This window comes from Lepidochelys olivacea (assembly GCF_965140295.1).
Source record: "Lepidochelys olivacea isolate rLepOli2 genome assembly, chromosome: 7".
NCBI classification, from domain to species: Eukaryota; Metazoa; Chordata; order Testudines; family Cheloniidae; genus Lepidochelys; species Lepidochelys olivacea.
In genome coordinates, this window is record NC_140417.1 from 37,122,627 (window position 1) to 37,143,663 (window position 21,037).

General features: G+C 41.4%; 1 protein-coding gene across 6 annotated transcripts in view; it reads right to left on the minus strand.

The window, feature by feature from the left end:
• CFAP92 (cilia and flagella associated protein 92 (putative)) overlaps window positions 1-21,037 on the minus strand; it is a 90,255-nt gene that overhangs the window by 25,103 nt on the left and 44,115 nt on the right. For all 6 annotated transcript variants that reach the window (XM_084635177.1, XM_084635176.1, XM_084635175.1 and 3 more), the window contains 5 exons: window positions 16,068-16,252; window positions 12,643-13,547; window positions 10,542-10,736; window positions 3,845-4,139; window positions 1,170-1,334 (listed from right to left, as the gene is read on the minus strand). In XM_084635177.1, the coding sequence (XP_084491303.1) occupies window positions 1,170-1,334; window positions 3,845-4,139; window positions 10,542-10,736; window positions 12,643-13,547; window positions 16,068-16,252 (1,745 nt within the window). The remainder of the gene's footprint in view (window positions 1-1,169; window positions 1,335-3,844; window positions 4,140-10,541; window positions 10,737-12,642; window positions 13,548-16,067; window positions 16,253-21,037) is intronic.

The following is a 21,037-nucleotide window of genomic DNA, read 5'->3' on the forward strand; positions in this document are numbered from 1 at the left end:
TTAAGTGGTGGTAAACAAGGGGTTAAATAGGACTTTATATATATTATTCACACCTACACAAATATTTGATTACATTACACACCATGTTAAAGGATGTAGAGTTAAGTGAAACAACTTTTCAAACTACTTTACAATGCATATAAAATGCAGGAATATATTTATAGTAGCTCAGGTTCTCTTCTCAGTTATAAACCTGTGGAACTTCATTGATTTCAGTGGAATTAATTGGTGGGAGACAAACATTTTACAAAAATTAGTAATATTGATGGAGTGTCTCTCTCCAAGAATTTAATACAATTCTATGCTCCCATCCCACCTTTGAACATAGTCTGGGTCCCAACCCAACAGTGGGTCATGGGAAGGGTCTAGGTGGGCTGCCTATCACTGCCTCCGATGACTCCCCACCCCATACATGCCCTGGAAACACTCCACTCTGTGCTCTCATTTCGGTTGGGCCAGGGCAGAAGGGAGCAGCATGGTGAGTGGGGTGCAGTCAGCAGCAGCACAGAGGAAGTGGCCAGAGCCAGCAAGTGAACAGTTGTCAGCCTGGTAGCGAATGCGGACCAACTGCAAAGAGAAAGGGACCAGCTGGTTCTGCAGAAGGGGGCATCGCCTCACCTTGATGCAGGGGAAGACTGGGATTGTTTGGCTCCCTTACCAGGACGAGAATCTGTGGTGTTTGGTGTCTGTTTCAGTGAGGCCCCCTAGCCATAAAAGGATCTTTGGGAGGCTAGTTCTCTCCCAGGACAGAGATGGACTGGAGGGCTGTTTTGTGCTTTGTTTCATTGTACTCTTCCACTCTCACTTACAGGGGTGTAGCAGAAGCCCTACTGGAATTCTCTGTCCGCATAAGGGGACAGGACTGGGGGACAGAGAGCAAGAGGGAGCTGGGTTGGAAATGGGGATAAAGGGGCCACCCCACCCCACTTTAAATGGTGTCTGAGTGAGAGAGAGGGACTACATAACAGTGAGTCCCCAAAAAAAGACAAAATGCAGTTGGTGGGTCGCCTTAGTAAAAAGTTTAGGAACCACTGTTTTAATATGAAGGGCACTAACGTACATCTATTTGAAGCCCCATCTCTGTCTCAGGATTGGACTTGGTAAGCCAAGTCTACCCAGTCACACACAATGAAACATTCCACTATACACATACTGTATCTCAGTCTCACCTTTGCCAGCTCCTTACGAAGTTGCATCTTTGCCCATTCTGCAGAATTCAGGTTCTGAGAACTGTAGTTGTACACCGACTTGTTGTCAGCAGGAGAACTCCTGATGGCTCTGAACTTCGGCTTTTTCACCTTCCTACTGAGTAGGTACACGGCATCAATGTTAGTCTGAACAGAAAAGTTACACAGCAGTTTAGTATGACGAAGTTTAACCCTCATGATAAAATAACTGTGCTTCCAGATATACCAACAGGGCTTCCCTCATTGGCCATCACCCCAAAAAAGGGGACCTTAATAGAGCTTGAGTCATCATCTTTTCTGATGACTAGAGCCTAGGGTGCTAGTCTCTCAGTCTGCTTGTGCAGACGGCACTCTGCAGGGTCCCAGCAGTTCCTCAGAGGTGGGTGCCCACAGCACAAGACCTCATACACGTGGGTCTAAGCAATGGTGCTGCTGGGGTGGCATTTGCCTGGCGCTGTGTATGTGATGCCAAGGGAAATAAAATCCATCAACGCATTATTTTATTTCTACAAATCTTCTATGTTAACACCACAAGCGGGAAGTTCCTACCTCATGTTCCTTTGCAAACAGCCTTGCTGGCATGGTATAAATATACCCTCATGCTCTTTTCATTTATTTGAGATGGCCATACTGTGGCCTTTGAGGAAATAACGTGTCCCTCAGGTGCTAACACAAATGAACATAGATTGTGTTTACATTTCTTACCATCCTGTGTTGACGTAGAGAGAAATCCTAACATGTTATAAGCATTTGGCTGCAAAATGTTTGTTTTGTCAGAAAGGCTGAAAGTCGACATTAGCCTACAAATAAGAAGGAATGTTCCTGTTTTTCTGTAGCAGACCTTTCTGTCAGACTTCTCCACTGCGGACCCAAAAACTACAGAATGGGAACTGGTTATGTACTTCTACAGGGAAAGTTGCATATTTTACACAGACTTTCATTTGTACATAGTACTCAGGGCTAAGTACTGATCCTTCTATGGGTATGTCCACTCTGCAGCTAGAACTGTGCCTCACAGCCCGGCTAGACAGGTTTACGTTAGCTCGACCCAGGGTCGAAGGGTTCTGAGCACAGGTAGCTAGGCCCAAACCCCCACCAGTCCTGCAACATCCACTCTGTCATTTTTAGCACAATTCTGTCTAGCCAGGCTGGGGAGGATGCTCTCCCCTGCAGTGTAGGCAAACCCGGTGATGTTACAGCAGCATGTAACCAGGATGCTTACATGAGACTGCTTCCCTCCTGGCCTCACACAACTGTCCCTTTATCAAAAACAGAGTCAGTGTAAATAACACTAAAGTGTCCAACTTATTCTCACATCAACAGCACGAGTACTCACAAAGCAGGGTATTGGGAAATAGGAATGGAACTTTACACACATGCCAAGGAAAACCTTTTTTGTATTAAAATACACACAGGAAATACACATTCAAAAGAACTCATCACAAACGAAGGATGCTTATTAGTCCTCAAATAAATAATGTGTTCTTAATAACATGACCTCAGACTCTCAGAGCTGCCAGGAAAGCTTCTCTGGATGACATCCAAGATGGTTGGGAACACTCTTGGGCCTGGTCTATATTACAAGGTTAGGTCGACATAAGCTGCCTTGCATCGACCTAGCTGTGGAAGTGTCTTCACTTAAATTTGGCTCCTGCCAACCAAGTGCCTCTCTACACTGATTTAATAACACCACCTCCCCAAGTGGTGCAGAGTCACGGTCGATGTAATTAGGTCGACACAGTGTCAATGTACGCACGGCACTGCTTCCATTGACTGTTCCTGGCTTTCAGGAGCCATCTCACAATGCCCCTCACTGACAGTACAATCAGTACAAATGCTCCTGGTGAGGACACGCACCGCTGACATAAGGAGCCAAGAGTGCGCACACACACACACAAGTGATCTTATAACTGCAGCAGCTGTATGCCGACATAACTTAGGTCGACATAATTTTGTAGTGTAGACATGGCATTAGGCTCGGCCTGCTTTCTTCTCAGGCAATATATGGAGAGGGGCTGCTTCCCACCATGGCAACAAGAGCCAGAAGTTCTACATCCCTTCCCTAACCACTTGCATGGGGCTCAGTGCTTCACTGTCTGTGCCTTTCAGCTATTCTCAGGTGGTAATGAGTATCATTTAAACTGCCAGCTAAAAACAGTTGGTTTGCACAAAGCACCTACATCTCTTCCTCCACTGAGGGCAAGAGGAGGTAGTGCAATTTTACATAGTTTGTGCATGGTAGGTTTCCCTGTCCTAACACACCTGAAGCCTGGATTAGAGGCTGAGGCAAGAACAAGCGACAACATGAAAGGGCGGAGTACGGAGGAGAGAAAAAGGCAAGAAAGAGAAGGAACCAGCCCAAGCCAGAATAAGAACGCTATTAAATAGTTAACCCACCTCCCTCTTTGCTTTCTTGTATGCTGTCTTCATCTGTAACCACTATGCTCCCCCCCCCCCCCGATGAGCAGTCAATTCTGCAATACAGCTTCTGCAGTAGATAATACACTGCTGATCTTGTCCATGGATGGTTTTATTAAATGTTTCCAACTCTAAAAGACATTAGTTCTGGAGGGGGTAGGGGGAATTAAGGTGATGCACTATAGTGACTATTAGTATTGCTTCAAGTACGATATACTTCTACATCCCACACAATTCACCTGGATGTGGTCTTTGTAATGCATTTTATCTTCCATTTCCTTTTTCCACTGAATGTATTTTTCATTGCGGTTATCCAGTAAAGACTGCATTGCTCCTGGTTTTATGGTAACTTCTCTGGATTTTTGCAAAGCAGATGGGAAGAATGAAGGCAGGAGAGGTCTTGGAATAAACAAATCCTCCTTAGTTAGGGGAATCCCAAACTCATGACTCAAGACTGTGATCATTTCTGCAGAGGGCAACAGACCTCTGTGAATGACATCCCTTAACTTCTTACTGTGGCAGAGATAATCAAGCCTACAACACAAGCAGACAGAATACTTCTATAGATTATCACAAAATGTACCAAGTTTTATTCTGATCACATAATGAGCATTAAACTATTACTCATGAAAAAACCACACAGTTCTATCATAACATCTTCTTGCTAAATGAATGGAGCTCTTCAGTTCACTTATACTGGCACCAAGCATGACCCAACTGGAAAGAGGTGGCATGCCTAGGATTTATCAAAAAGTACTGAAGATATGCTACAAGAGGACAGACTGAACAGTGACTTAAATGGTTACATGTTGACTATAATTCAGCTAGAAAATGGGTGTAAGTAGTAAAGCAGTATAAATTGGACTGGTTGGACATTCATTGTATGATAAAGCAGACTCCCTTTACAGGATTGGTATATGACCTACATTCATTTGTACACCCACTGAAAGCTAACTTGGTGCCAAGTATACTCTTTTACCTTTAACATCCATTTCCTGACTACCTTACAACACACGCATAATACCATGATTCACGCCACTGCTAAATTTGTCCCAGAGAGTTTCATGGAAATTGCAAATTATCCCCCAAAATGTGTAAGCTACAAAATTAATGAGCACTACACCCAAGCATTCTCACTCTCTATATATACCCATATACCTATATACGCACACAGAAAGACACATCAGACAGGGCCAGATCCTCAGTCCCTCTTGTGGGGCACAGTGGGCCTTAAAAGTTACTTTAAGGCAGGAGCTGAGGATTGGCCTAGCAAGCCAGCCGCTCCACATGGACCCCCACCCGAGAAAAAGGATGTTCCAGGGCTGGGGAGGGACAAGGAAGTGGAGAGCAGGATGGGAGAACATTATGCCCTCTGGCAGCCTTGGCTGGAGGAACAGCCCCTTTGGAATCATTTTCTGCTGTTAGGCCTTGTCTACACAAAGTTGCACTGGTTTAACTAAAATGGGTTTCAAACCTGATTGAATTAAACCCCTATGTGGGGTTCACTTTATCCTAAAATGATTACTTATCAGCTTAAGCTAAATTGACATAGGACAGGTTCAAATCAATTTTGAATGCGTGCTCATAGGGCTTTCCACCAGTTTAACTAAATCGGTTTACAAAAAACATACTGGAGAGCAGAGGAAGCAATATACATCACACACATTTTGCATAATATAGTGACTGTTTTCCAAATGGACCATAGCTGTTCCTTTCTGTGCAAGTCAGACAGCGAATTCCTTGTTGTATGCAATAAGAATTATTAAACTAAAGAAGTAATAAGTTTATTGTCAAAACTAGTAACAGAGTTTTGCTCATCCTTTTGTCCATATGCTTGGTTTTGGAGCAAAGTAAAAAGTTATTTTCACACTCTAAAAATTTAGAATTGTAATATCTCTGCGGTGAGTTTATTTTCCTTAACATTATTTCTGAACAAAATACATAAAAGCTAGTTCATAACATGTAATCACACAAATTACAACTGCTTTAATGACTCAAATGTTTTGCCAGAGTTTCTTTTTTATACTGATGTTTTAAAACATGTTGTTCAACAGAGTTAACAAGTATGTCCAGCTGATGTACTGAGAAGCAAAAGTTTCAATAATGGACACATGACACTGAACTATAGGATGACTTGAACACAATACAGCGGAATTCTTTTGCTGCTGAAGTTGTCATTCTGCTGCCAAATGTAACTTCAATCCTTCAGTCAACATACAAGCACCTGTAAAGGTTTGAAAGGACTGAGAAATTTGGGGACAAGAAAAGAGATGCAGTACTCCCAAACAAATAAAAGTCAGACACACTATACATTTGTTACCATTCATTACGTAAACCATTAATGACCGATTAATACATTAATTTATGTGCCATATCTACTGTTATTTTGAGATTTTCAATTTTATAAGCTCTTCAAATCAGTTCATGAAATAGAGGTTCTAGTGTACATGGAAGCTACACCTGACTCCAGACTTTATTTGCATCCTTCTGAGATGCTCTCTCTGAGTTTACGACAGTGAGTGCTACAGACCACATTGACTTTCCTGTCGCTCCACTTCTCACTAGCACATAAATGATAGCTGTATTTAAAACCACTCTGACCACCATGTTTCATACTGACAGCCTTTCAGTCATTGATTTCCACTGAAGGAACCTCAGCTACAGTTATCAAAAGCACTGCAGAGCTGCTGCTCCATAAATCTGGGATAATTTTTCCCACAGAAGATAGACCATAATAAAGTTGCTTCGAGAAACAAATTATTACGTACCTATTATCAGCAGAATTTTTCATCATATATAGAATATGCAGAGTTGTGTTATTCCCTGGCTCAAATTTTGGCAGTTTCCCAGGAGTTTGTCCTTTTGCAGTTTGCTGGCAAGCTTTGTTTGAGGAGACAAGATCTTTTTAAGGACACTGAGGTGACACTTAGCTTTCAATGGAAGTTCTCACTAAATTCCTTTCCTCACTTATTGGTTTCCCACAGAAAACATGTACAAATGTAACAAATTATGGCTACATATATAAAGACAGTCTTCATAGAGAAAGGACTCAGGACCTTCAAAAGCAAAACTACAGACCCTCTACCCCGTGAGCTAAACTCCATTCACTGTCAGTAAATAACAGGCTTTTAAAAACTTACTTAGGCCAGCAAGTAGAGCAGCGGTTCCCAAACTATGGGTCATGATCCCAAATGGGGTCGCACCATTCGCAGATAGGACCTGCAAGGTGATGGGGTCTGCCCCCAAACTTGCCCAAAACTCCTCCACAAGTGATGTGCCAGAAAGCCACCATTTTGATCTAGGGGTGTGCACAAGGTTACGCTGTGCAGAGGCCACCATTTTATAAAAATGTCAGCCTCCTGGCCTGCCATTTGTGGAGCAGGTCAGGACATGTTGGCTGTGCAGATGTTATTTTATCATTTGCATCATCCAGCTGCACAAGCACCTAGTTGAGACTTGAATCCAGAAGATCTTTATCTGTGGATAGCAACCTCTCTGCTTGAGCTGGTAGCCTGTGCTAGCCTTTTCTGAGATGAGAATCTGCAGTGACTTGTAAGCTCCTTAAGGCAGAGCCCATGTCTTCTTTCATGCCACTCTGAATACCCTGCTGGCACGCCTTAAAGAATCATTGTAAGTCATTGTTTCTGCGGTGCCCTACTATCACCACACAGGGTCTTCTTAAGTCCAGGCCTTGGTTGCTTACAAGTGAATTCCTCTTTCTGATGTGTGGCACAATGGACTCATTTTTACGCAGAGTATCTGCTTCAACCTCCAGCAGAGAGTCTAGTGATGGAGTTCTAAACAGAAAACAAGAGTGCAAGAAACATACCTGCAAATCTGATGAGGCTGTCTTGGAGTATGGCTTCACCAGTGTTTTCGTCAAGAACAAAGAAAAGCCAAAATGCCTGCTATGTCACACATGTTATCTAGTGAAAGCAGGATGCCTCATAACCCTTCACAAGGAACACACAGGGAAACCAAGGTCATTTTTCCAATGCCAGAAAGAAAAACTTTTGCATCAACAAGTGCAATTCAAGAGACCCATATCCGCCTCTGACCACAGTCAAAAGGCATCATTTCAGGTGAGTGACTGCATTGTGTAAGCCAAGTAGCCTCACACAATTGGAGAGACTTTAATTTTGCCAGCTGCAATCGATATGGTGAAGATAATGTATGGGAAACCTAAGGCAAACAAACAAAGCCATATCACTGTCCAACAATACAGTGAAGCAAAGGATTAAGGCAATAACGGCACACCGGAAAACACACTGGTGGAGCATCTGCCAAACCCTTATGCTTTTGCTCTTCAGGTTGATGTGAGCACTGAGGATTGTGATGCACATCTCTTGGCTTTGTGAAATACACAAATGCAATTCTCCGAGACATTCTGTTCTGTTTCCCTCCTCTCAGACATGAGATAACACAAAGAATGTTGGATGTGCTACACAGCTACATGCAATACAAAAATAACCTGTGTGATGGCATGGTAGGCTTTTGTACAGACGGAGCTCCCTCCATCTATGGCAGGCCACAAAGCAGGTGTACGTGCCTTGGTAAAGAAAGCTGCTCCGTCTGCTGTGTAAGCTCACTGCATGACTCATGGAGAACAGTTGGCTTTTAAAGCTCTGAGTCCAGAGCTAGGTGAAGTTTTGCAGCCGGTCTTGTCTATTGTGAACTACATCAGGTCTTAGTCTCTACACGTGGGTCTGTTTGCAAAACTGCGTGAAGACACAGTGTCCAATCATTACGTGTTGTTCCACCCTGAAGCTCATTGGCTCTTCAAAGGAAAAACACCAGGATGATTTTTTGAAGATGGACTGCACAAACAGTGAATTCATTGATTTTCTAGGTGACCAAAGGAAGATGCGCTTTCTTGCCTATGTCACTGACATATTTGGGAAACTGAACGAACTGAATACAGGTCTGCAAGGAAAGAACACCCACATGCTTCAGCTGAGTGACTGAATCACAGCATTCATGAAGAAAATGTTTTCTGGAAAAATAATCTATTGAAGACAAACTATGAATTCTTCCTGCAGCTTTGCAAGTTCCTGGTTGACAAAGTTATTCAGCCGCCCACACAGGTGATGGCTGAGCATCTCAGCCAGATGGGGGGAACAGTTTGCTTCCTTTTTCCCTGACTGGGACATGACAAAGTGGGTGTGAAACTCCTTTCGATGCAATCCTGATGCCATAGATTTGCCAGCAGCTGAAATCGAACAGCTCATTGAAATTTCCCGGGATTGCTTCTTGTGAGGAACATATGCCCAGCTTATGCTCCCAGAGCTCTAGTTCACTGTCAAGAATGAATATCCTGCACTCTCAACACACACCTTGAAACGGATAGTACCATTTGCGAGCACGTATTTCTGTGAAGCTGGATTCATCCCACATGCGTCAATCAAGTCTCAGTATTGATCTACCACTGATGTCACATTGGAGATTAAATGTGCAATATCTCAAAGCCGCCAGACTTTGAGAAGCTGTGTCGCAAAATACAAGCCCATATGTCACATTAGAGAGCATTAAATGACATACTTAATATGTAAATTCCTTAGATCCCATGGTCGCTATGTTGCTTTGTTTTTGTCTAGGGTCACAGGAAACAGTAAGTCTCAAAATGGGGTCTTGCAGGCAAAAAGTTTGGGAATCCTTGCAGTAGAAAGAAACAATCACATGAACTAAATAAGTCTGATGCATCAAAGCCTGCGTGTGCTATTGGCAGACATACACTGAAGTATTCAAGACTGCAGCAGCCACCTTGGAAATGATACCCAATCAAGCACAATCATGTGACATTTTGTATCTGAGTCACTCCTTTGTTGCAAGGTTACAAGAAGTGCAAAAAGAAACTTGGAAGTCACTAATAATGTTCTCCTCCTCCTCTAGCTGGAAATAACAGCTTTGCCATTTAATTTGAATGCTTATTTGGTGAGGCTTCACCATAAGCACTGTAGATGAGCAATGTGGGAGTTTTATCATTTGAAACTGAGTCCTCTGAAAGAAGTAACAAAGGCTGGGTGTCTCAGGAGTGAAAATCACCAGTCATTTCAGTGACAGCTATGTGGATTTTAGTTCAGAAAATAATCTGAATGAGCCAGTCTATTGACAGCAGGGACTAAAGTACCCACTCTCTCTCTCTTCAGCCTTCTAAGCACCTGAATTGCTTATTTCAAAGATGGATAAAACCCATTTCCTATTTTTCAAAAGCAAGGAGTTTTTTTGTGCTGATTTTACATAACAGATGGCTTTCTCTCCATTTTTCACAAAAAGTAACATTTTATATTTGTAGCTACACCCTCACTCTCATTCTGTGTGTCCAGACTGTTGTTATGCTTTCTAACAAACTACACACACAGGAAACATTTGGGATACTAGGAGAACGGGGCTGAATATAGCCATATGCTGCTGAACTGAGCCTGAAAGCTCCTCTCTCCTGTGTTTAGAGCCTTCCCAGGCTTGTTGAGGGCATGACTGGGCCTGTCGTCCTCAGCCTTGCTCCATTCCTTCACCCTATAGACCTGTAGGAAAGCTAAGCAGGGAACGAACTCCCAGCCAGTGTTCAGGTGGGACATTGCACCTGTCACAAGACAACTTTATTTCCTTTTTCCCTATTCCTTCTCTCCTGCCCCATAAGGAATAACTTCATGCTCAGAGAGGTGTGATTTCAAAAATTATTTGAGGGGCAGGAGCAGGTGGAGAGTGATGAAATTGGCACTCTAATCCCCAGAGATGAAGCATGCCCCATTTGCATCGTGCCCATCTGCCATACTCCCATGCCTGACTTCAAACCTAAAACTCACTCTCAGGCCCACTGACCTGCTTTCTTTGTGAAAGCAAAAAACAAAGGCATTAATTATTGTATCAAATATTCATGCTACTTTGGTGATGCTTCAATTATCAGTTTCCTGACTACAAATCTAGGAATGGTCTTACCTGGACAAGGCTTGGAAACATGCCCGAGGAACCATATCCCTGACATAAAGGAGAGGTTGCCTTGTTATAGCAGAGAGGGGTTTACAGAGGTGGATATGATAAAGGATTGCTTCCAGGTCTGTATACAGGCGCTGATGGAAAGACAGCTGTGAGTTATATAATATATCCAACCTTCCATTTTCACTTTTGTGAGTCCTACAACAGAGCACCACAAAAGTAATGTTACAAAACCAGTCTTTATCCCATGAATCCCACAGTGCTGCAGCATAATCCCTTATGAAACTGTCTTGTCTTTGTTATTCTAGATGGAACCTGTTGCCACTCTGACACTTTATGCCAAGGATTTTAAAAGAACAATAACAAACTTGCAAAAAAAAATCCCACCTGCTATGAATTATTATTAAAAAACCCCTCATATGTAACCACACAATGTAATATTCTGCAAGGAAGTTTACCAGAGTACCAAATTTACCCTTATTATAGTTACAAAAACAGTACAATATCAATTACTGGGGTAAAAACAGAATTAGCGATTTACATGATCACAACAAGAAAGGACTTTTTTACTAAAATAAATCAGTTCAACAATTTGAAGGGAACAAGCATGCAAAGAAAAATAAGTAAATTAGGAAAGCAATTAACAATGTTTCTGTATTCCTTCAATGCCAAAACAGAAAAGAAATTAACTCTTTTTTTAATCTGGAAATCTGACGGAGACCCACATTCACTACAAATCATGTAGGAGTTATATAAGTGAAAGGGGAGCCTTTTAGAAAGGGTTATAAATTGTATATGGTGTGTGTCTGTCTCTCTTTCTCTAAAAAGTCAATGTCCCCATTCATTTTGGTGAAATTTGTGTGGGTTTTAGCCCAGAAAGTAATCTGAACTTTCTAATCTGTTTAGAGTAAGTCACAAAGTACCCAAATTCATTAAGTACAGTTGTGTGTATCTTGTCTCATGGAACCTGTAGAAAATTGTAGCACATTTAAAAAAAAATGTTGAGGTAAGAGCTGCAAGATCATTGAAATTATCTATACATTTCCAGGTGTACCATATATTTGCACAAACAGATTTTGGATAAAATTTTCAGAAGGGCCTAAGTGACTTAGGAGTCTAAGTCCCATTTTCAAAGGTGATTAGGCCCTTAGGCCCTTTTACAAATTTTACCCCTAGTCTCACTACAGGTACAGAATTTAACAGCTCATTGTAAGTAGTAACTAAAACAATTGCCTTTTTCATCTATATTTGGAGTTCATGACAACATTTCACCTGCCTGCGTTACACATCTATCGTACTGTCCAAACAATTGCCAAGAAGGCATAGCCGCTCTCAAGGGTTCTTGAATTTAAAACAAATTTTTTTTAAATTCGTTATACTCCTTCACTTATACTAATCTTAAGAAAGCTTGATATTAAAACATTTCATTACTAAATCTTGTGTCTTCCATTATGTAGGTACATTGGTTTGTTATTGTAGAATTAGCCAAGAAGAGATAAAGAAATTCTAATTAACAATTCATTAAATGTGTTTCTACAAAACATGTTATCAATGAAAAAGATACCTGCCATTGTAACAGTGTGATGACATGTTCTGATACACAGAAAATGTAGCTCAGCATCTGAATTAGAGATGGGCTCAAATAAACTGCAGATCCAAACACCCTCAAACTTTAGGGAAGGTTGGGTCTGCGTCAGAACTTTGAGCTCAGGCCATGTCTAACCTGAATGCAGAAGATGGGCAGGAAAATGGAAAGTTCAAGGAAACTTCTATTATTTAGAATTTTACAGACGAAAGTAGTGTGGTTTATCCAAGATACATAGTAGCTTAAAGTGCCGTGTTGTAAATTTATAGTATTCTTCTAAACATAGCCCTCCTCTATGCACTGAGGGATTATCACATAGCTGATAAAAATGTAAGGGTCAGTCTTCAGATTTTGCCCCAGGCATTGGGTTAAATTCGTATCTTGTATAATTCCAGAGACAACACCAGGGATGAAATCAAACAACTGTCTTTATAAAAGAAAAAAGAAATCAGTACAATTTTGTTTAAACCGTTTTAAATCTAGAGGGAAATAATTACTGAAAACATTAAACTATCTTACTTATCAAATTGCTGTTCCCACAGTCTCCTGATTGCTTTGTCCTTTAATCCTTCCAAGACTAAAAGGTGAATTGTTCCATCCAGGATATGAAAACCAGTAATGATATCCAGCTCAGAAATTTCCTTGATTGTGGTTTTCAGTTTGAAAGTAGCAAGAGCCATCTGAATTACTTGTAGGGGATAAGAATCAAGTTGGAGTGCTTCAGCATTAATTTCTGTAATCTCTTGCAGCAAATCATGTAAGCAAGGTGCATTATTGTAGTCAAAAATATAGATAATGCAACCATATGGGCAATCTGCAACTTCAGTGTCAGCCGTTTCTGCCTGCAAACCTAGCGGCACAGCTATTTCAACTCTTACTTTCAGAACTGAGTCGGATTCTAGATAATGTCCCATAGGCAATGGAGAAGTCTGAGGGCCAGCCACTGATCCCAATACTCCCATAATTTTTTCAGTCTTACTGTCCTTCTGGTAGCCAGGATCTGGAACTGAGCAGCTGTGAATGGGCACACTGATATTCAAGTACTTTTCACCTAGCAGTAGGTCAGTTAGACTGACTTTAGCTACCCCATAGGGATGCCATAAATTGTCCTTTTCTGTAAATGGATTATAGACCGTGTTTTTGCGAGAGACAAGACCAACATTACTCAGCTTTCCATCATCTTGCTCATCACCAAACAAAGAGGGTTTTTTAATATCCTCTGCCATTTTTCTGTCCCGGTCATGAACCTCAATCTCCAAAGGTGGCCCTCTAAAATACTCATGCAATTCCCCAGGATTGATTGTCCCTGTTAGAATCACATTGACATCCTTAAAATAGATGTGAGTTCCATGGGTTTGCCCTTCCGTTTGATGAGGAGGGAGGTTGTGAAATTGGTATCTGCAGTATGTGGGAACACAGGTTGCCTATAGAAAAAACAAGGAAGAAAGTGAAATACCTGTAGGGCTAACTTTTCCCTTCCCCTCACCTTCCATCATACACTTTTCTAATGAATAATGCTGAAAAAGCTCCTTTTGCAAACAGTCAGCATACCACTCCTTCAGTCATCTTATAGGGAGCTACTGGGGGGGGGGGACTTTTACACAACACCATAGCTACCAAAAGCCAAATTCTTATGTAGCAGAAATACTGAGGGAACAGTTTGCTTCTGAAGTGCAAGGTCTCTTGGGAGGCAAACTGATACCATGGACCAAGGTCCACCAACAGGAAGTAGCTGCATCTCCACTTCCGGAGAGAACCGTGAGGGGTCAGTGCAACAGCAAATGGGCAAAAATGGCATGGAAGGGGCAGGAGTAATGTGTGATGATTCCCTGGCTCCATTCAGACATGTTGTTTCCCCATCTGTAAAATGGGATCATGTGCTTTGGGCTCTAAAGCATCATTTCAGAGCTAGGTACTATTATCAGTATAGTGCTCCTGTTGAAACCTGGCACAGGGCAAAGTCTGAAGTACCCTCTATCCTCAACAGTAGTGACTCTCCCCCAGCCAGTGCAATGGCTTACTGGTGCAGAATATACTAGAGTGTGCATTTTATAGTCCAAGCACAAACTTTGCTGAAGTCCTCCAAGGCAGTTAGCAGCATTTTGTGTGAGATTCCTCGACTTTAGAACTTACTCCCCTCTTGGTCCACTGGAGCCTTATTAACCTTCATGTACACTGAAAAGCCCATCTTTATTCTCAGGCCACTAAAGAATGGACAGGCTGGGGACTGGAGTGGTTTATATTTATGTGTGGTCCTTTAGTATGTTTTACCTATGGGATAGGCACCCAAAGCAGTGGATGGGTGCCTATAGCTACATTAAAAGTTAGACAAAATAACATTAATCCACAAAGACAGTACAAGCAAGGACTCTGTAGGCTTCCCCTCACCACTCTTTCAATGTATCTTGTTGTTGGCTTGAAGAATCAGGGTAATTTATTCTTGATGACACTTTATTCCTTGGCATCTCTGCCGAGGCTCCTCCACACAGGTGTGAATTAGCACCATGGTGGTTTGTGTGGAATGGACACTTTGCTGAAGATTGGACTGATACCACCACACCTAGAACTTGGGCCTGTCACCATATACACCACCACATTCGGGGAGGAGGAGGAGGAAGGGCACAAACTGCTCTGCTACCTTGACCCCCATTAGAAACCTTCGGGCAACACCTAGTTTGTTCACTTTCCGTATTTACTGGGTTGCACAGTTACTACTAGTGTTTTTTCCCTGTTACTTTCCAAAAATGTAGAGCCAGCTGGTCTGAACTCATGCATGGACTGCATTATGAAATTCCCCTGTGGAATCTGATGTGTCATTACAAAGTTCTGTAAGAGTAGTTACACACTGGAATAGGCTTCCAAGGAAGGCTGCAATATCCCCATAACGAGGTTTTTAAGATCAGGTTGGACAAACACATACCAGAGATGGTCTAGGTTTGCTTGGTCCTGCCGCAGTGCAGGGGGCTGGACTTGAGGATCTCTCAAGATCCCTCCCAGTCCTACACTTAGGATGTAAGGTTATTAAACTCTTTGATCAACATTTTCAAAAGTGACTACTGATTTTGTAACTGTTTTTCAGAAGTGCTGAGCTCCCATAATTCCAAGAGAAGACAATGGGAGTTCTGGGTGCTCAGCATTTCTGAAACATCAGACTCCAGGTTTTTCAAGATATGCACCCAACAAAGGAAGCACCCAATATTAGAGACCACTTTTAAAAGTGTGGCTGTTTGTATACAAGGTTAACTGAGCAGTAAAATTTTACTCCTATCTTTAATTCCATATCAACTAATATATTCTATTCAGCTAAAGGGCTTTCTCTTTTGAAAAGTAATCATTCATAAAGCCTAAAAAATCCAAACATTTGAAAAGAAAAGTGTTTTGTCCCATAACTTATTTTATAAAATCTATACAAAGCTTTACTTGTCTTCAGAGAGTTAAAGGACCAGAACTCTTGGGCTATATCCTCACCAATGGTGAACTGGACTCATTATGTACAAAGTTTGGGATTTTACTTAGTTCTGCTAAGAAGTGAAACATGCACAATTTCTCTAGTTAAATAAATTTTCAATACAAACTACAGTATTTCAAACTACTTGATATTGTGACTCAAACAGTTCCCTTGTTTGTCCAAAGAATCAGAAGGGAAAAAATTGCTTAGCAATGAAAGCATGATTACTAAGTATAAAGCTACAGTCCATAAGTTTTGGCCCATTCAACAGGATTATTATTTTTTTGCCAGTACATAATGTAATGGAAGGAGACAATTTGGTCACATATTCCTTCCAGAAAGTCTATGTCTTATACATGTTCTGCAAATGTTGCGAGGCAAAATCTGGCAAATAGGGAACATTCCTGTTCAAAAGTGTATTCCATATTTTAAAGGAAGTCACCTCAGGTTAAACTGAGAAGTGGAATCCTACAGAAAGAGCAGCATTCTCCATTACCTGCAGCACTTCAATTGGGACAGGAGTCATCGGGAGGCATGTAGCAGAATGAATCCTAATAATCAGTGGATTTAATTCACTTATCTGTCTCTCAGACATGAGAGGTTCTTCTATAGTGAAAGTCACATAAGCATCTAAAATCTTAGGGGATTTCTCTTGCAGTCGACTGATCACTAACCTTTCCCCTGTGAAAAAATATTAAATTAAATATTAAACGTTTTGAAAGCAGCTGCATCAAAGAAAGACTGCTTAATACCACCGCTTCAGTTAGTAACATATGCTGGCACTGGAGCAATGCTGAAAATGAAAGACAGTGGTATTTTCAATTGCTCTAAATATTATCGTTATTTATTATTTGTACAGTAGAACCTCAGAGTTACGAACACCAGCGTTAGGAACTGACCCATCAATCACACGCTTCATTTGGAACCGGAAATACACAATCAGGCAGAAGCAAAGACAAAAAAAAAAGGAAAACACAGTACAGTTCAGTATTAAATGTAAACTACTAAAAAGAGAAAGGGAAAGTTTTAAAAAAAATATTGACAAGGTAAGGAAACTGTTTCTGTCCTCATTTCATTTAAATTAAGATGGTTACAAGCAGGATTTTTCTTCTGCATAGTAAAGTTTCAAAGTTGTATCAAGTCAATGTTCAGTTGTAAACTTTTGAAAGAACCACCATAATGTTTTGTTCAGAGTTACGAACGTTTCAGAGTTACGAACAACCTCTCACTCCCAAGGTGTTTGTAATTCTGAGGTTCTACAGTATTACAACAGAAACTAAAGGCCCCAATGAGGTCAGGGCTTCACTATACTAGTACTGTACAAACTGCTTTTGTAGAGACTTACAAATAAGCTATGCACTGTAAATATATATGAAGCTATTAGTATACTTGTTAAAAGGAGTTTTTTCACCAAAAGTTTAGACATTTGGTTACAAACAGATAAATGTCTTTAAAAAGAAAGATCAGCTATTTTATGTGCTTTCTTTATGATTCACCATGTTATACTTAAAAGAAATCTGTGATGTGTATATTGAACTACTTTCACTATTTCAGAATCAACTTCCTTTGGCACCAGAAGTAGGAGATATTTCAGTTAGGATTCAGCAAGTTTGCTATCTAACACCAAGGGCCGACCTTCCATACAGGAACAGCTAAGTTGCAAGCACATGAGCCCACAAGTGTAGGGTTGGTTTTTCTGAAGCGTATGACAAGTTGCAAATACTTACGGCAAAGCTGAGTTAATAAATAAGGAATTTTACACAAGACTGGCCATAGGGCTTTTTCCCCAACTTTTCAGGCAAAATTTTCAACGGGCTTTCTGAAAATGCACCCAAAATTTTTGCAAATGTATTCATTGGCACTGCCAAATCATCCATTTGATACTTGTATATATGTATTTTTGCTAAAACAAATAGCTTAAAATTTTTGTAGGCCCATTTAAAATGTGCAATCCCTTCACAATACGCTATCATAGACATTCAAAATACTGACCATTTTCACACAATCATTCCTTCAAACCCCCACCTATAACTGCAATTATCTTTTTAATATCTTGTATTAATTACTTTGCCCGAATTTAGTCCGAAGAGACTGAATTTGTCATTACCGGTAGCCTAGGCATGACTGGTTGGGAGATCAAACCCTTCACAATGCAAACAAAATACAGATTTATTGCCGGTTTTGCCCATTTAAAAATATGTTTCACATAAGGGGATCACAGTAAACTATTTACAGTGACAGGATCTTCAGCTATTTCTGTTGTTCTAAAATGCTGAGGAGACCCATGGATTTGAAGGCTGCAGAATCACAGATAGGCAGCAGGATAGCAATCACAGTCACTTCTATTACAAAGTAGTTATTTACAGCAGAGTCATGTGCTGCAAAAACTGGTGCAACTACAAAGCAGTTTGGCTCTGGTTTGGGTCCTGTGGAAAGTAGCTGCTAAGAGAATCTACCTGCCTATCTTAGGTACTTACATGACCCCATTACCATAATAGCTGAGCGTTAACATACTCCATCCTCGCACATGCTATGAGGTCAGGCAGTACTATTATTCTCATTTTACAGATGGGGAACTACAGCACAGAGAGGCTAAGTGTCTTGCCAAAGCTCACACAGGCAGTCTGTGGTGCTCCAAGATCTCCCAAATCTAAAGCTAGTGCCCTAACCACTGGACTATCCCAGATTTAAAAATGGAAAACCAGGACACCTGGTGGGCACAGAGTTGAGGGCACTGAAAGTTGTACATTCCTTTTCCCCTTCCAGTCAGATACCACCTTGCCTTTCAGAATAAGAACTGGGACATGAGGCAGAGACGGGCAGGTCAAGAAAGAGAGAGAAAAACCCACACAGAGTATTTACCCCTCCATATTTACCCCTTCACTGTTTTCTCCCAGCATCACAGTTTCTATCCTATTTATCATGGACCAGGATCCTTTCTATTTTTAAATCTCCCCAAATTGCCTGTCTGATCTATTGCTTCTCTCTCCCTTGTGTCTCTATAACCTCATATCTCCTGTTCTTCTGAATTTTCTATTCTCTTGCCTTTTCTCTCATTTCTTGTCCTTTGTTACTCACTCTTTTTCTCCAAACTAATGCTGCATGTGTGCCCCTCCTCCCTCTCTTTTCACCTCTCCCTCTCTCTCGTTCACCCTTTTCTCTCCCCTCAGTGCCTTTCCCCATCAAAATGTCTCCCTTTATCCTCTCCAAAACCAGCACCACTCCTCCTTACCCACAGTCCCCGTCCCCACAAAAAAGGCTACTGCCTTTCCTCCCTCTGACGTCACGTCTGACCAGAGGCTTGGAAACTCAGAGAGGAGCCAGGTGGAGGGGCTTAGAAGCCAGAAGAGCAGCCAATATGCAAAGGGTAGGCAGCAGAAGTCACGTTCTTGGCTGTACCGGTGACTGGGTCACCAGATGCCTGGGCACAACAGTGCAGAGAGAGGTAGCAGAGAAGGGGAAAAGCAAATTGAAATAAAGCCTACAATCCTGTATATCTTCTCCAAGAGGCTGGGGTACCCCAACACCTGAGTGTTAGAAAAAGTCTTCTTTTTTGTTCAAATAAACAAGGAGAGCTTTCACTTGCAGTCAGTGTGTCAGAGAATGTCAAATAATCAGTGTGACCAGAGCTCAGGCACTAACGACATTAAAATAAATTGGGAGGGAAGATATTAGTGTGAATCTTTAAATGTATAGCCATATCAGAAGGAAGACACTGCTGTAAGAAGTTACCAAGTACCAGAGGAATTTACAGAAGATACTATGGAAGCAAGATAATTGTTCCGTGAGTCTATCAAAGTCCTTGAGGTTTCAGTTTCAAATCAAAACAATAGAAAATTGTATGAAAGAGCTACTTTGTATGCATGAAACAAATAAAGCAAGTGCACAACCCCAGAGGCTGTTTGCCAATCTGTGTTGTCCTGTACTTCTAATGAACTGAAGTTACCATGGCTATTTATTTTCAGGTTTTTGCTCCATGTCAAGGTTCCTCCCCCACTCTGAACTCTAGGGTACAGATGTGGGGACCTGCATGAAAAACCTCCTAAGCTTATCTTTACCAGCTTAGGTCAAAACTTCCCGAAGGTACAAAATATTCCACCCTTTGTCCTTGGATTGGCCGCTACCACCACCAAACTAATACTGGTTACTGGGGAAGAGCTGTTTGGACACGTCTTTCCCCCCAAAATACTTCCCAAAACCTTGCACCCCACTTCCTGGACAAGGTTTGGTAAAAAGCCTCACCAATTTGCCTAGGTGACTACAGACCCAGACCCTTGGATCTTAAGAACAATGAACAATCCTCCCAACACTTACACCCCCCCTTTCCTGGGAAATGTTAGATAAAAAGCCTCACCAATTTGCATAGGTGACCACAGACCCAAACTCTTGGATCTGAGAACAATGAAAGAGCATTCAGTTTTCTTACAAGAAGACTTTTAATAAAAATAGAAGTAAATAGAAATAAAGAAATCCCCCATGTAAAATCAGGATGGTAGATACTTTACAGGGTAATTAGATTCAAAACATAGAGAACCCCTCTAGGCAAAACTTTAAGTTACAAAAAAGATACACAGACAGAAATAGTTATTCTATTCAGCACAGTTCTTTTCTCAGCCATTTAAAGAAATCATAATCTAACACATACCTAGCTAGATTACTTACTAAAAGTTCTAACACTCCATTCCTGGTCTATCCCCAGCAAAGACAGAATATAGACAGACATACAGACCCTTTGTTTCTCTCCCTCCTCCCAGCTTTTGAAAGTATCTTGTCTCCTCATTGGTCATTTTGGTCAGGTGCCAGCGAGGTTACCTTTAGCTTCTTAACCCTTTACAGGTGAGAGGAGCTTTCCCCTGGCCAGGAGGGATTTCAAAGGGGTTTACCCTTCCCTTTATATTTATGACACTCCAGGAGCAGCAACAGCTGTGAAGTTAGAAGGAAAGTGAACAGCTCTGCAAATAATGGTGGGTGGTTACCAGCAGAGGGAAAACGTCTTTCTTTGAGAGTATGACACGAGAGTGGCTCCCTCCCATACACAAATTTCTTGTCTACACTTACCGGGGGATCAACGCACGGCGATCGATGCATCGGCAGTCGATTTAGCGGGTCTAGTGAAGACCCGCTAAATCAACCACAGATCACTCTCCCGTCAATTCCTGTACTACACCTGAATGAGAAGTGCAAGGGGAGTCGACAGGAGAGCATCTCCCATCGACATAGCATACTGTGGACCCCACAGTAAGTAGATCTAAGTATGTCGACTTCAGCTATGTTATGCACATAGCTGAAGTTCCGTAACTTAGATTGATCTCCCCCCGTACTGTAGACAAGACCTTAGTAATAACGTGTTGTTGTGGGTTGTAAAAATCTAGAATTCCTACGACATTCCTCACTTGGTCATAATCTTTAGAAAGACAAGCAGCACAGGCTCAAAAATGTGATCCCTTTGAATGAAAATGCCATTAC